Source organism: Polypterus senegalus, chromosome 3, assembly GCF_016835505.1.
Source record: "Polypterus senegalus isolate Bchr_013 chromosome 3, ASM1683550v1, whole genome shotgun sequence".
Taxonomy (NCBI): Eukaryota; Metazoa; Chordata; class Cladistia; order Polypteriformes; family Polypteridae; genus Polypterus; species Polypterus senegalus.
In genome coordinates, this window is record NC_053156.1 from 271,231,298 (window position 1) to 271,244,993 (window position 13,696).

The 13,696-nt window shown below is 39.5% G+C and overlaps 1 protein-coding gene across 1 annotated transcript; it reads right to left on the reverse strand.

Annotated features, from left to right (window-relative positions):
• Positions 1-954: 954 nt before the first annotated feature.
• LOC120526668 (acidic mammalian chitinase-like) lies at positions 955-11,879 on the reverse strand. Its single transcript, XM_039749822.1, has 11 exons — positions 11,855-11,879; positions 11,613-11,642; positions 9,353-9,554; positions 9,214-9,270; positions 8,955-9,120; positions 8,451-8,575; positions 8,237-8,360; positions 6,522-6,707; positions 1,952-2,071; positions 1,427-1,568; positions 955-1,325 (listed from the first exon to the last, which is right to left on the reverse strand). Exons 1-11 carry the CDS (start codon positions 11,877-11,879, stop codon positions 1,054-1,056), a joined length of 1,449 nt encoding a protein of 482 aa, XP_039605756.1. The 3' UTR covers positions 955-1,053.
• Between the last annotated feature and the right edge of the window lie 1,817 nt (positions 11,880-13,696).

Genomic DNA, 13,696 nt, shown 5'->3' on the forward strand with positions numbered 1-13,696 from the left:
ATCTCATGAGTGTGTGGGTCCTTGTTCTAACTCTGAAGAGGTTCTCTTTTGACCTGGATGACATTATGAAGAGATGTCAATGTTTGAGAAGCAGACGCTGTGCCTGCTTGTGCAGATCAGCAAGCTGCTAGTGTCATGAAGGAAGCTGTCCTAGCATTTTGATATTACATGGATAGTGTCAGGGATGCCAGGGGAGATGACCCGGCTGTGACACCTTGGAGGACCAGAAGAGGGCGTACTCCCACCTTGGACCATGTGGGGGCCACCACCCTGGTTGCTTTGGGGGCCACCAGGCCAGGGGGGTGCCCCGATGCCTTGGGAACCCTGGACCTCAACACTTCTGCCACACCAGGAAGTGCTGGGGGGAAGAGAAGCAGGGACACCTGGAGTGCTTCCGGGAGTACAGCCGGCACTTCCGCCACACTGGGGCGTGTTGGTGGGAGATTGCCGGGAAGCACCTGGAGCACATCCGGTGTGGATAAAAGGGGCCGCCTCCCTTCAATCAAGGCTGGAGTCGGGTGAGGAGAGGACAAAGCAGGAGAAGCGAGAGTGCAGGCGGCCCGAAAAAAGGCAGAGAGTGAGAGAGGCCTGGACTTTGGGGGACTTGAAGGGGCATGTGTGCACGTTTGGAAATGTAAATATTGTAAATAAACGTGTGGTGGTGGAATTGCAACATGTCTGCCTGTCTGTGTCCAGAGGGCGTTCACAATAGATATCATATTACTGTGACTAATGAGGCTAATATTCATTTTATTTAGAATGTTACTTCATTATATGATTTGCAACTCAAAATATACATTTGATTGTTCCAAATAGAGAAAATACTGTATGTACAATATTCCCAATACTTAAGTGGTGGCACCTAATATTAAATTATGAAGGATGTATCAAAGTCTGAGAAACATGAAACCCCAGGTGAAAAGCTTAAGTTAAGAAGACACTGACAAGTAAGGGTTGCTTTGTATTCTTTCCATTTATTTGAACATATCAAGCTCTTATGACATGCAGGTCATGATGCACACCATTCAGGAACACTGGCTATCTGATTTGTGCTCAAGGCCAGTTGCAGCATGAGCAGCTGGCATCGAAAACCAGGCCAGCAGCGCAGTTCTGGTTGTAGGTGACACCATTCATGCAGTGCCAGAAATGGTTCTTGTTGGAGGTATCGGGGTAGAGGCCATTGGCTTTACCAGCACAGAATCCGCTGCCTCCACTGCTGCTTCCTCCACTGCCGCTGCTGCTGCCTCCACTACCGCTTCCACCACCAGCTGGAGGGTTGGGAGCCTGGGTGATTGGGGGCAGAGGGTTGGCGGGGGCGGTGCAGCCTGAAAAGGGTAAACAACACAAAAGTAAGCATTAGATACACTTGCTAACTAGCAGCACACCTCACATATACAGTACAATGGAGAGCACTGCATGAACATACCAGAGGTGTTTATTCCCAAAGCGCTCTTCAGGGTGTTGATCAGAGGGTACCTGCCCTGGTTACAGAATGTGCCAGAGAAGTCATCCAGATCAAGACTCCAGACCATAGCACCTCCAAAGTTGTTCTGCATGAGCCAGTTAGTCTGTAGAGGGAAGCAGAAAGAAGAATAGTGAGTGTGTTGAGAGCTGAAAATCAGACCCTATTCTGGAATAAGGGTAAATAAAAGTGTCTGGCTTTAAAATTGGTAGATTGACTGTACTGAAGTAGAAAGTGAAAGAGAAAAATAAGAAACATGAGAAATGCAAATTTAGGGCTAACTTGTGATGATGTAGAACCACAAAGAATAAGACTTTTAGCACAACCATTCTCTGCAATGTCTGGAATGTGCCGGATGTAATCCTACTAGGGTCCTACTGGTGTTTGATCAGTTACATTTGCTTCATCTCTGTGTCCAGTGGTCACATTTGAAGTGAAACTCTCCTTCGAGTTCAATACAAGTACACTTTAGTTTGTGCTAATGCCCACCTTGATCTTGAAGCTCTTCTCGTTGTCATAGCCGACCCACAGGTTGCCATTGTATGCATATGGGACGTCCTGAGCAGAATCCCAAGCCTGAGTCGCTCCCTGACCGAGGAAGGTGCAGATCTAAAGAAATAAAGAAAGAGAAAGATGTAAGAAGAAGCATTAATTTCAATTTGTTTTATTTTTGTATACCACTCTTCACTGAGTGCAGGTGCAGAACACAAAACAAAAGGTTCACAAGTAAAATGCAATTCCAACTACGAACGACTAATTACAGAATGAGTACATATAAAGATTCAAATTTGTTTAAGCATTTCCCAAATAATTAACATAGAGGGGACTTAACCATTTTGAACATTAAAATTATTGCTGAACTATGGAAAGGAGGAAAATCAAGCAAAAAAAATGTGCATATGGCGTAACATTCAGGTGTGTTCATAGACACAGGAGCAGCTCTCGAAAAAGTAAAAGAAAAAATATAAAAAATATACAAGGTAAAATAACCGTTCTCAAGTAAAACTGAAAAAGTAAACTCACAGAATGTACGTCTATTATAAGAAAGACATGTTTGCAAATTCACCAGAGCTTTTCAATGGGAGATTTTGAAATTTTAGAGATGGGTACAGCATGTTGTACTCCAGATAGCTCACCAAATATAACGTGGAGACAAATTTCAGTGAAGAATAAGTGGGGCAAATTTCAAAAAAATGGTCCGCTGGGAATCGAGTTGTTTCATGTGGATAGACAGACAGACATTATATGTCAACATATCAACAGACAAATATTCACTAAAAGAATTTCCATAATGGGACCAAAACAAAATCAAAAAACTGGAATGCTAGAAACACTACATGTGCTCAGAATAGTGGATGTTGCGAAGCTGAAGATACAAAGTGCTAGAACAGCACCACTCTTTGAACTCTCCTTTGTCTTCTTCTGCTCCACCGATTAGTGACTACTGCTTAATTAGCATATCCTAGCAACAGAGAATGGCAGAAGAGGCGGCTGGGGGTGGAGCCTCCAGACAGGCAAGCCACTGCTACACACCAGTGAAAACAGGAATAGGCCGACCAGGAGTTGATTTCTCATGCTGTATGTGAGCATTGGTGTGCCGGATTACAAAGAAAGAAGAAATGGTGTCATCAGTCATCAGCTGTATCAGCATGTGATGATGAGAAAAGATTTGTGGAATATAAATTGCTAATATCTCTGTATATTCAAGAAAATTTATATTACAGTCTATAATTATGTTTTAACCTTCACTTTTCTCCAGTTTAACAAGTGACACGGTGGTTGCAGACAAGGATTACAAGGTTTACAATGACATTCACACCTGACTTGGTCAGAAGGGTGGATCCATTCATTTGTCTCCCACACAATGATCCTGAAAGCCATACGGATTATATAAATCAACACCATACTGAAAGCAAAGCATTTCTTTTTAAAAAGTCTAAAGGAGTGTTGTCATCTTAAAAGCCCAGCAAGTGTTTTGTAATGTTAGTCTTGCAGAGCTAGTCGTGGTTGCCATATCAAAACCTTTAATGGAATCAAAGTCAATTCTTAGCTTTTCTGTTTCTCTTCTGAATCAAGATTCCTAATGTTTGACACAACACTACTATCATCCTTATTTGTTGTTAAATCTGAAATGTGCCATTATAGCTTGGTGATATTCCAGAATTACACATACTGAACTACCTGTAAATAGGCCTATCAACAACTACAACAACAATCACACAAGGAATGCCTCAATGGTCCCCTCAGCCTTGACTTCCAGAGAAGACAAGGAAGAACTCAAAGAAATTTGCAGGGAAAAAATGTAAAATATCCCAGGAAAGACAATCCAGAGAGAGGACTCTTTCCAGGTAGATTGGATGTGCAATGAATGTAAAGAATGGGGTAAATGCAAAACACAAAACAAAACACAAGCTAGATGACCAATCTATCATGGCCACCTCAGAGATGCAACAGAGCAGTACAAACTACTTTGTTCTCACACAACACTTCTAACCAAGTACAGGCGCAGAGTGAAGCAGCTACTTTCAAGGAAAAATGTAAGAATAGATTAAATCATTGACTAAATGCAGGATAAAGATATGTTCAAATACATCAAAAACAAATTAGAAACTACATTAACGTAAATGAAAAACACCATCTAACCATAAGTTAATTATAGAACCACAGCCAGATTGTAAAAAAGGAGAGAGACAACTCAGAGCTGACTTGATTGAGATTCTGAGAAAACAGTTTATCATCATGGCTCAGATTTCATGTGACCCTGTAAGAATTTGTTTTACTTTTCACTTTGTCTGGTATTTTTCCGCCCCCTCCATAAACTCCAACAACCAGTTTCAGCAGCCAAGGTCTAGATCTGTCACACCCAAGGCTGTCACCTGACTAGCTTTTCACACAGCCCTAATCTCAAATTTAAGATGCTAAGTCCTAATGACAAGCTTACCTGGCTTCTGGGGCTCACCTGGTCAACATGTGCTTACTTTAAAACATGACTTCCTGGCCTGTCTACAGGAGATGGTGTTTCTGTTCTGGGTTGGGTTTGACTTGATTTAGTATGAACTGTCACGGAAGCCCAATTATTTGATTGCTCTTTGCCAGCCCCCTCCCCATACATCAGTGGTTCGCAACCTGTGAAGCGGGCCCTCTTAGGGGTGCGTGAAGTAACAAAAAGGGGGCAGCGAAGATGTGAAAAAATGAAAACAAGAATCAAAAATATGAAAAAAACATCTGTTGAAACCAAAACAAATTAACTTAAACTACATTCTGATACTAGAACAATAAATATAGAGTTAGATAAATGCCATTAAAAGTTAAGTACATATAATAAAATATTCATCTACATTTCAAAAAAATGTTAGGGGCGGGCACGATTAAAACTGTTATAAAAACTCGGTCGCAAATACTTCAAGGTTGAGAAACGCTGCCATACATTCCACCATAGATAAATCAACTGACTCTGATCATGTCTGTTAGTCAGAGCTAAAAGATTCACCTCATAGTAGGACCAGAAGTTGGAATGCCTAGTGTAGAGTACTTGTAGGGTATTTGTTGGTACTATAGGATTACACATCTTTTAATATTACCGAATATACCCAGCCCAGTTTGGTAACCTCAAAATCACATCTCTGCTTTTTGCAAATAATGTGATCCTGTTGGCTTCATCAGCTGAACATTGCAGCAGTTTGCCACTGACCATGAAGTGGTCAGAACAAGGATCAGCACGTTCAAGTTTTGGATCATGTTTCTCACACAAAAAGACTGGAGTGAATACTCCAGGTCTTGGGAGAAGTTTAAATATCTTGGGGTCTTGCTCACAAATGAGAGAATAAAGGAGGAAGATCAGAGTGGTGTCAGCATTAATGGAGAACTTGCACTGGTCAATCGTGGTGAAGAAAGAGCTCTCTTGAAAGTTCTTAATGTATTGGTTAATCTATATTTTTACCCTAACCTGTGGCTATTAACTCTGGGTAGTGACCGAAAGAAGTATATTGCGGATACAAGTGCTTGAAATGAACGTCCTTTGCAAGGCATCTCAGTTCAGAATTTGGAGATAAGATTAGGAGTGCCAACATTTGGGGTGATCTCAAATTAGAGCTGCAGTCAGTTGAAATAGTTGAGGTATCTGATTAGAATGCCTCCTACATGCTTCCCTGCAGAGGTGTTTTGGGCATGTCCAACCTGGAAAAAACCTCAGGGCAGACCCAAGACACGTTGATGAGATAATATATTCCAGTTGGCCTAGGAATGCCTTGGTATTGGAGGGTGTTAGAGGAGGTGGCAGTGAAAAGGGACGTCTGAGCTTCTTTGCTTAGACTACTGCACCCAATAGTTGGATTGGATAAGTAGTAGAAAATGGATGGATGGATGGATGGATGGATACGTCTACCAACAATACAGAAGGCTGATTTTCTGGCCCTTTTCAAAAAAGTTTTTTTTTTGGCTCAAGTTTGATGTGATCTTGCAAAGTCATTCATTATGTTTCATTTTTCTTGCAATTTATGTCACTTGATTACTCTTTCTTCTCTTTCTTTCATCCAAGCAGCAATCTTAAAATTAGCTATTGCTCATATAATAATATTCTTTATTTTTTTCCACCTATCTGAAAAATCCATCCATCCATTATCCAACCCGCTATATCCTAACTACATGGTCACGGGGGTCTGCTGGGGCCAATCCCAGCCAACACAGGACGCAAGGAAGGAAACAAACCCCGGGCAGGGCACCAGCCCACCGCAGAGCACACACACACACACCCACCAAGCACACACTAGGGACAATTTAGGATCGCCAATGCACCGAACCTGCATGTCTTTGGACTGCAGGAGGAAACCGGAGTACCCAGAGAAAACCCATGCAGACATGGGGAGAACATGCAAACTCCACTCTCGGGTCCTGCGTATCCTAAATGTGAGGCAGTAGCACTACCCACTGTGCCACCGTGCCGCCCTATCTGGAAAATGTAACAGATATTCTTTATGCCATCTATTTCATTCAGTCATTGGCTTAAGTTTTTCAGTGCACCTTGCAGCATTCAAATGAATGACAGGGCTAAGGGACCCACCTCATAGTAGGCCCAGAAGCCGGATTGCCTGGTGTAGGGGCCAGCAGGTCCTGGTCCAGTAGTGGAAGCTCCTACGCCATTGTTGGAGGGATTGGCCAAGACGAAGGTGTGTCCATAGGTGGGGAAGCCAACCAACAGTTTCTCAGCTGGAGCACCATTGCTCTTCCAGTAGTTCATGGCATATTCCTGGTAAAAAGAAGAATCAGTATGCAAGAAGATTAGAAAAAAATCATTCTTATAAAAAGACACATCCATGAAATTTCATAACTTTAACTGATATAATGTTACAGGTATGAAGCAGTTATTTAGACATAACAAAAAATGAAAATAAAATTGTTCAAAAAGACATTGGAGTGGTGCAGTACTTAATGCTGCTGTCTCAATGCTTTTGAAAAGTGAGTTCAAATTCTGGTCCATTCATGTCTTCTATGCAGCTTGCTTCTTACTCTGCCTCTGCCTGGTAGTGCATTCTCCTCACATTATCTCAAAACACATACAAGTTTTATAAAAGGCTTCTTTAAGGTCACCAGTTATGGGCAAGTGTGGTTGTTTTAGTGAAGGTGGCCACCTAATGAACTGGTGTTCTGTTCAGGAATACTTTCTTTATGGAAAACAATTCTGGAGGGGTAGACCCCCAACATCTGCCCCCCTGCATAACTATCAATATATTATGAGGGTTGAGTAACTTTATGAACAGATGCATTAGGAAAGGCTGACTTGAAAAGATGAGCCATTTTGTTTATCTATTAACATGTCTTAATATTAAAACAAAAAATGTTTAAAATTGCAAAATTGACTTTATTGGAGATATCCAATTGAATTCCTTTTACAGTTTGGGTGCTTTTAATATTTTTTTTTTCAATTGTGGTACAGTGTGATGTGGAAAACTATATATAAAATGTATGAAATCTTCAAATATACATCAAACATGTTTTCAATACTATTTATTACTAATCCACCAGGGAAACAGGCTAATGGAAATTTATCATTTCTAACCATGTGCCCTAAATACAGCATGGAAAATGTCCATCTAACTATTAATTTTCTAATCTTCTTATCCTAACAGCACTGGACTGGACTGGGTGCCCGTCCATCACAAGGACCATTCACATACACGCAGACTCATTCACACCAAGCCAAATTAGAATCTCCATCTTACCTAAGATGTTTGTCTTTGAGATGTGAGAGGAAACAAGAGTATCAGAGGAAAACACATGTAGACATGGCAAAGCCATCATATGGCATGAGGTGGGGTTCAAACCCAGGATTCTGAGACACAAACCATTACGCCTCTCTATTATCTCTTATGCAAAGAGTGGTAAGCACCATCTTATTATTTTTCCATATAAATTTAAAGTATACATAAATGTATATAATAAGCACCAGCTCCGCACAACCCTAAATGGGTGGATAGCTCAGAAAATGGGTGGATGTATAAATATATTCATGAAAGATCATTAGTTTTTAACATCTCCTGAAAACAATTCTTTCTTTGAGTGTCACTTTATTCAATGATTGTGGATGACCATAATGGTCACCTGCGGTCACCTTGTAGACACATTGTATCAAGTTCTTCACATTTCACAAATTAAATGTTGATGTTTTGATTCTCTAACTTCTAGATGATGCATTAAAGCATTAAATATTTGATAAAAATTTTGTTTTGATGTGTTTATGTATTTATTTGTAGACTAGTTCTCCTCAGCTTTACTTACCACATTGAAGTAGATGTAGCTGCCCTGGTCAGCGGGTCCCTTGTACAGTGGGCTGTTCTCGCCAGTCTGGGTCTCCCAGGATCCGTGGAAGTCATAGGTCATGACATTGAGGTAATCAAGGTACCTGGTGCAAAGTTAACGGGACTAAGGTCAGATCACTGGGCCATCGATTTTTTCATTTTACTGTTGAATATAAACACAGTGCTCTACTCACTGAGAAACCTCAGCGATCTGATATCCAGAGTCAATGTTGGACTTTCCAGCAGCCACGGCAGCGGTGATCATGAGACGAGGGCGGTTGGTCTGTTTGGCCTCAGCCTCAAAAGCTGCCAGCATTTCCTAAAAGTAAGAAGGGGTGGAAGTTAAATGAATGGAAGGTGTTGATCTTCTATTCAATGGAATAGTAGTGGAAATTAGTTTTGTGTGGGAATACGTGTGTATTTGGTTTGCAGCTTAATATTGTAGTTAAGAAGCGCAATATTAATTTGTTTGAAGATGATATTTAAAAACATTTTTGTTTTACGTGTAATGTACCTATTAAAAGTAATGAGTCAGCATCAAAAAGACTCAAATAAAAATGCGCTTGCCCCTGCTGGGACAGATGAATTGTCTGCATTCATAGATCTTTGAAGAAAATATATCACCCATGTCTTAACATTTCTGGTTTTATTGAGTAAAGTGGTTATTTTAAATGGCTTTGCTGGTAACATAACTATACCTGCATAAGGACAGTGTAGAGCTGTTTGTCCTGAGGGAGACTGCCTCTGGAGCCAGGATATTCCCAGTCAATGTCCAAGCCATCAAATTCGTAGCCCCTGAGGAACTTGATCACAGACTGGATGAAGGTCTGGCGGGTTGCAGAAGTGGCAACCATGGCAGAGAACCTGACATGTGGGAATAAAAAGGTGGACAACAAACAATCAGACTGTGTTTGAGTTTGGATTGAAAGTTAGAAGATCAGAGAAGCCACAACATACTTAGCTGTTCCAAAGTTCCAACCACCAACAGACAGCAAGGTCTTCAGGTTCCCATTCCTATGGAAGAATGGAGTTCATGATTAAATCAAGCATCTCACCATTTGCCTAAATTCTTATCTCTTTTTACAGTTTTACTCACTGGTTTTTGAGGCCGTTGAACTGCTGGTAGAGGGTAGCATCATCCCACTCGTAGGTGCTGATCTGGTTGTTGTTCATTCCAGCAAAGGCATAGATCATAATGTCACATAAGCATGGGTCGACATTCTTGGGGAAATACTTCCCAGCTCCTGGTCTGTACTGGCCCCAGTTAGTGAAGTAACATGAAAGGATGTAGGACGATCCTGTGGTAGAAAAGGTTATGTCATGTGAATGGAAATGCAGAGTCCCCCAAGAGTATTACCAGTCATGTATTACTTCATAACTCCATGACACTTTTAAATGTATTTTGGTTTTTATGGTCACTATAGCTAACTTATGGAAGTAGCTATTAAAGGAAGCATTTACAGAGAATTTCTAGCCAACAACACTTGGACACTTTGGACTGTATATAGTAGCTCACCAGTTTAAACAGACTGAACATTCAGAATGTGGATGAGACTTTTCTGAACATCCTCACAATATCTGCAATGTCCTTGTCGTAGCTATTTCTGATTACCTTATGTGCCTATTGTGAATTTCATCAACCTGTGGGGTAGGAACGGTTATATATTGTGAATGGAAATGTGGAGTTCTTTCAGTAATGTGTTATTTTGTATCTGTCCAACACTTTTAAATTTAGTCTTACTTTGTAGCTCACCAATGACTAGTTACAAAGTTTAGTGAAAATGTTTAGATGTTCAACCACTTCAACAGCATCAAAGTGGACTTCAGATTTGATTCTCCAATATAAAAAGACTACAATTTGAAAGGTTTTTAATGTGGGTAAGAATTACCAGAAGAATTAGTACCATCTTCAAAACTCTATAGTGTTCTTGTCTGTTTTTTCTGTACTTTATACAGTAAATTCCCTATTTCCTAACACTTTTTAGTTTAGGTACTGTGAAAGTGCATCTATTACTCGTTTCCACGTATGTAAGAAGACCTTAAGAAAGGCTTCTTTTGGTCTTCATGACACTTATTCATCTTTGTGCAGTATGGAGTAATGACATGATGACTTCTTAATATGAAGGGCTCACAGGTCTTATAATAATATGTAATATCATGTCCCAGTCAAGTCACCCAGACTACTCCAAAGTGAAGTTTGCAGACTTTGCAGAGATGAACAAACACTTTACCGGATTTTTGGAAGTGTTATGGAGATCCAAAAAAAGTATTTGGTAAAGTCTTGTTACGTAAGAGTAAAACGAGTAATGGATACTTTTGGACTTAAGAACAGAAGAGTAGTTTTGGTTAAGTGTACGCTGTTCAGCTCATCATCTACTATCCTCTTGATATCTACAGAATATTAATGGGTAGATATTTGAAGGTCTTCACGCATTCATTTTCTGTTTCTTTAATTTTAGTAATTTGCACAAAAAATGAAATGTTATAATTTATAGATCACATTCTCAATCTTAATTCATTATAGTCATATTTAAACATCATTTATTCTTCATTTTCATGTACAAAATGAAAAGAAGACAAAAGTTACATGTTGACTACTATAAAATGTTTTCCTCCTTTGACTTAAAAAAGATGCAATATCCTCGCCATCTTGTGTATGTTGGTCAAATGTGTAAGTAAGAATTTCATTGTACTCGGTTATGTGACAAGAACTTAGAACTTGAACTTGAATTAGTCTCCAGTCAATGCCTTTTAATGATGAATTGCTTTGCCATTCTTGCTTTATATTTTGAATGCATTCCAGTAACTTTCTCCTCAAAATTCTTTTCACAAAAAATGGAAAGAGTCTTTCAAACACGGCCCAGATAGCTGCCTGGAACCTCAACTAGATCTTCTTAGATCTGAAGCTTGCTCTTCAGTTTTCAAGCGTTAAACATAGACAGTTAGAAACTTTGATAGACTAAAGTTAGTGGCCTCTACTCAGATTTGTGACCCCTGATGACTAAAACACTACTGCATTACTTCATATCATCATTTAAATTTATATCACCAACTCAAATATTCTCATATTTGAAACTAATATATGCATCCTTTGCTTTTTTATTTTCATTTACAGTAGGTTTGTTGCTGCCTTTGGCATATCAGGTATGCAATATTTCTAGATATTCTTTTACTTTCTGCTACTGTTGCCTTCTATACACTGTGACTATTTTGTTTTTATCAAATCCCACTTTAAGGGAAATCAAATTTCAGAAAAGTGCTGTAAGGAGAGATGACCTCTAGAAATCAAATATTGTCAAGTGGACTTAGCAGTCTGGTATCGGCAAGAGAAAGTTAGAGGTCAGATTAGTACTCACCTAGCTGCAGGTGCAGCAGGAAGGCCAGACCTGAAGCAGATAAATGGAAAAATGATGTTACAATAGTGCCACTCTAACTTTCCCCAGTAGTAAGTAAAGGAAAAAAGTGCTTATGATGTCTGTGCCAGCAGAGAAACATCTTGATTCTACCACCTCCCACATTGAAGTAATGGTTAATTTTGAACCCATTGCAAGTTTTACTCAAACAGAATAAAGAGAAAGACAATTTAACATGTACTCACCAGTCCAGATCAGCAGTTTACCCATCTTGAGCTTTGTGCGACAAACCAATGGCTCAATACCCCTTTATATACTTTGAAGACACACCTCAACCCTTCCTATTTTTAGGTAAGCCAGCCCCTCGATTGTTTGCCTAAAGAGGTGATAAAATTGTTCCCTGTTTTGAAAAGTGGATATAAGTTGCTGACACAGCAAAAATGGGACTTTAGAGGTCAATGAGAACAAAATCATGTCCTTGGATGTTCTGGAAATCTTCTAACCTTCAAAGCTGTTTGAAGAAGTGTTGTGTTTTTCTTTTCCATTTAACATTGTTAAACTGAATATCCCCTTAAATTCTCATTTACTATTGAGTGCATCGAGATATATGTTAATGAATAATTCTTTTAAAAATTACACTCAATTGTAACATCATTCATTTAGAACACAAAGAGGCCACAGATAAAAGAAGTTCATTCTTCACACATCTAGAGCTAAGAGAGAGGTGGGTGCTATCTAACGTCTGCTGGGTTTGAGATATACTTACTGCCAAACTGCAAAAAGAATCAGGAAGGAGTTAAACAACTCTGACTTGGTTAGCTGTGTGGAGAGCAAATCCTACTGATTACTGTAATGCACTCCTCTCAGGACAACCCAAAAAAGACATCAATTGATCGCAATGAGTGCAGAATGCAGCTGCTAGAATCTTAACTAGGAAAAGAAAATCCAAACACATCTACTTTTGTGGTTTTGCAGTTTTGATGTCACTACACTGGTTACCCGTGCCATTTAGAATTGACTTTAAAATACTGCTTATGGTTTACAAAGACTTAAATAATCTCGCTCCATCCTATATTTTAGAATGTCTTTCACCTTACACTCCAAATCGTAACCTTAGATCTTCAAATGAGTGTCTGCTGATAATTCCAAGAACTAAACTTAAAAGGAAGTGGTGAGGCGGCCCTCTGCTGTTATGAACCTAAAATCTGGAAGAGCTGACCAATAGGAATTCACCAGGCTGTGGAGCACTTTAAAAAACTGCTAGAAACACATTACCTTAACATAGCTTCATTTTAGTTTAATTCTGATATTCTTATATGCATTTAATTATCATTATCATTCATGGTGGCTCCACAATCCATACTAACCCCTACATTCTCTGCTGTTCTTTTTCTTGTTTTCTGTGGTCGCGATCTGCGCCACCACCACCTGATCAAAGCACCGTGCTATCCCTACATAGATGGATTGGAGGCCAGAGGTCACATGAACATCATTGTCAAATACCTCCAAGTGAAACTTAAAAACCATGAGGACTGCTTGAGGTCATTTATGTTAGTTAGAATGCCTAGAGGGGGCTGGGTGGTCTTGTGGCCTTGGAAGCCCTGCAGATTTTGTTTTTTTCTCCAGTCCTCTGGAGATTTTTTTGTTTTTTCTGTCCTCCCTGGCCTGACCATTGGACCTTACTTTATTCTTTGTTAATTAGTATTGCCTAATTTTATTTTTATATTTTGTCTTTTTTCCCCTCTTCCTTCATCCTGTAAATCACTTTGAGCTACATCTTTTGTATGAAAATGTGTTATATATTTAAATGTTGTTGTTGTTCTTGTCATTCCTCTCTAATTAGTTTTCACTGCTTCATTTATCACCAGTTATGCACAAACCTTCTGCTCCAACACTAATTCAGAGTTTACCACCTATACTGGGGGCACTTTATTGTTTTGATGTTGTAGCGAATTGTACCCTTAATAAAACAATCATATATGTGCCCACCATCACTAAAGTAGGCAATATTTAACACACACTGTGAAAGGTACTTGGAACTAAAGTCATGCATGTAAGTTTCAAGAAAGACAATGAGCCCATTCACA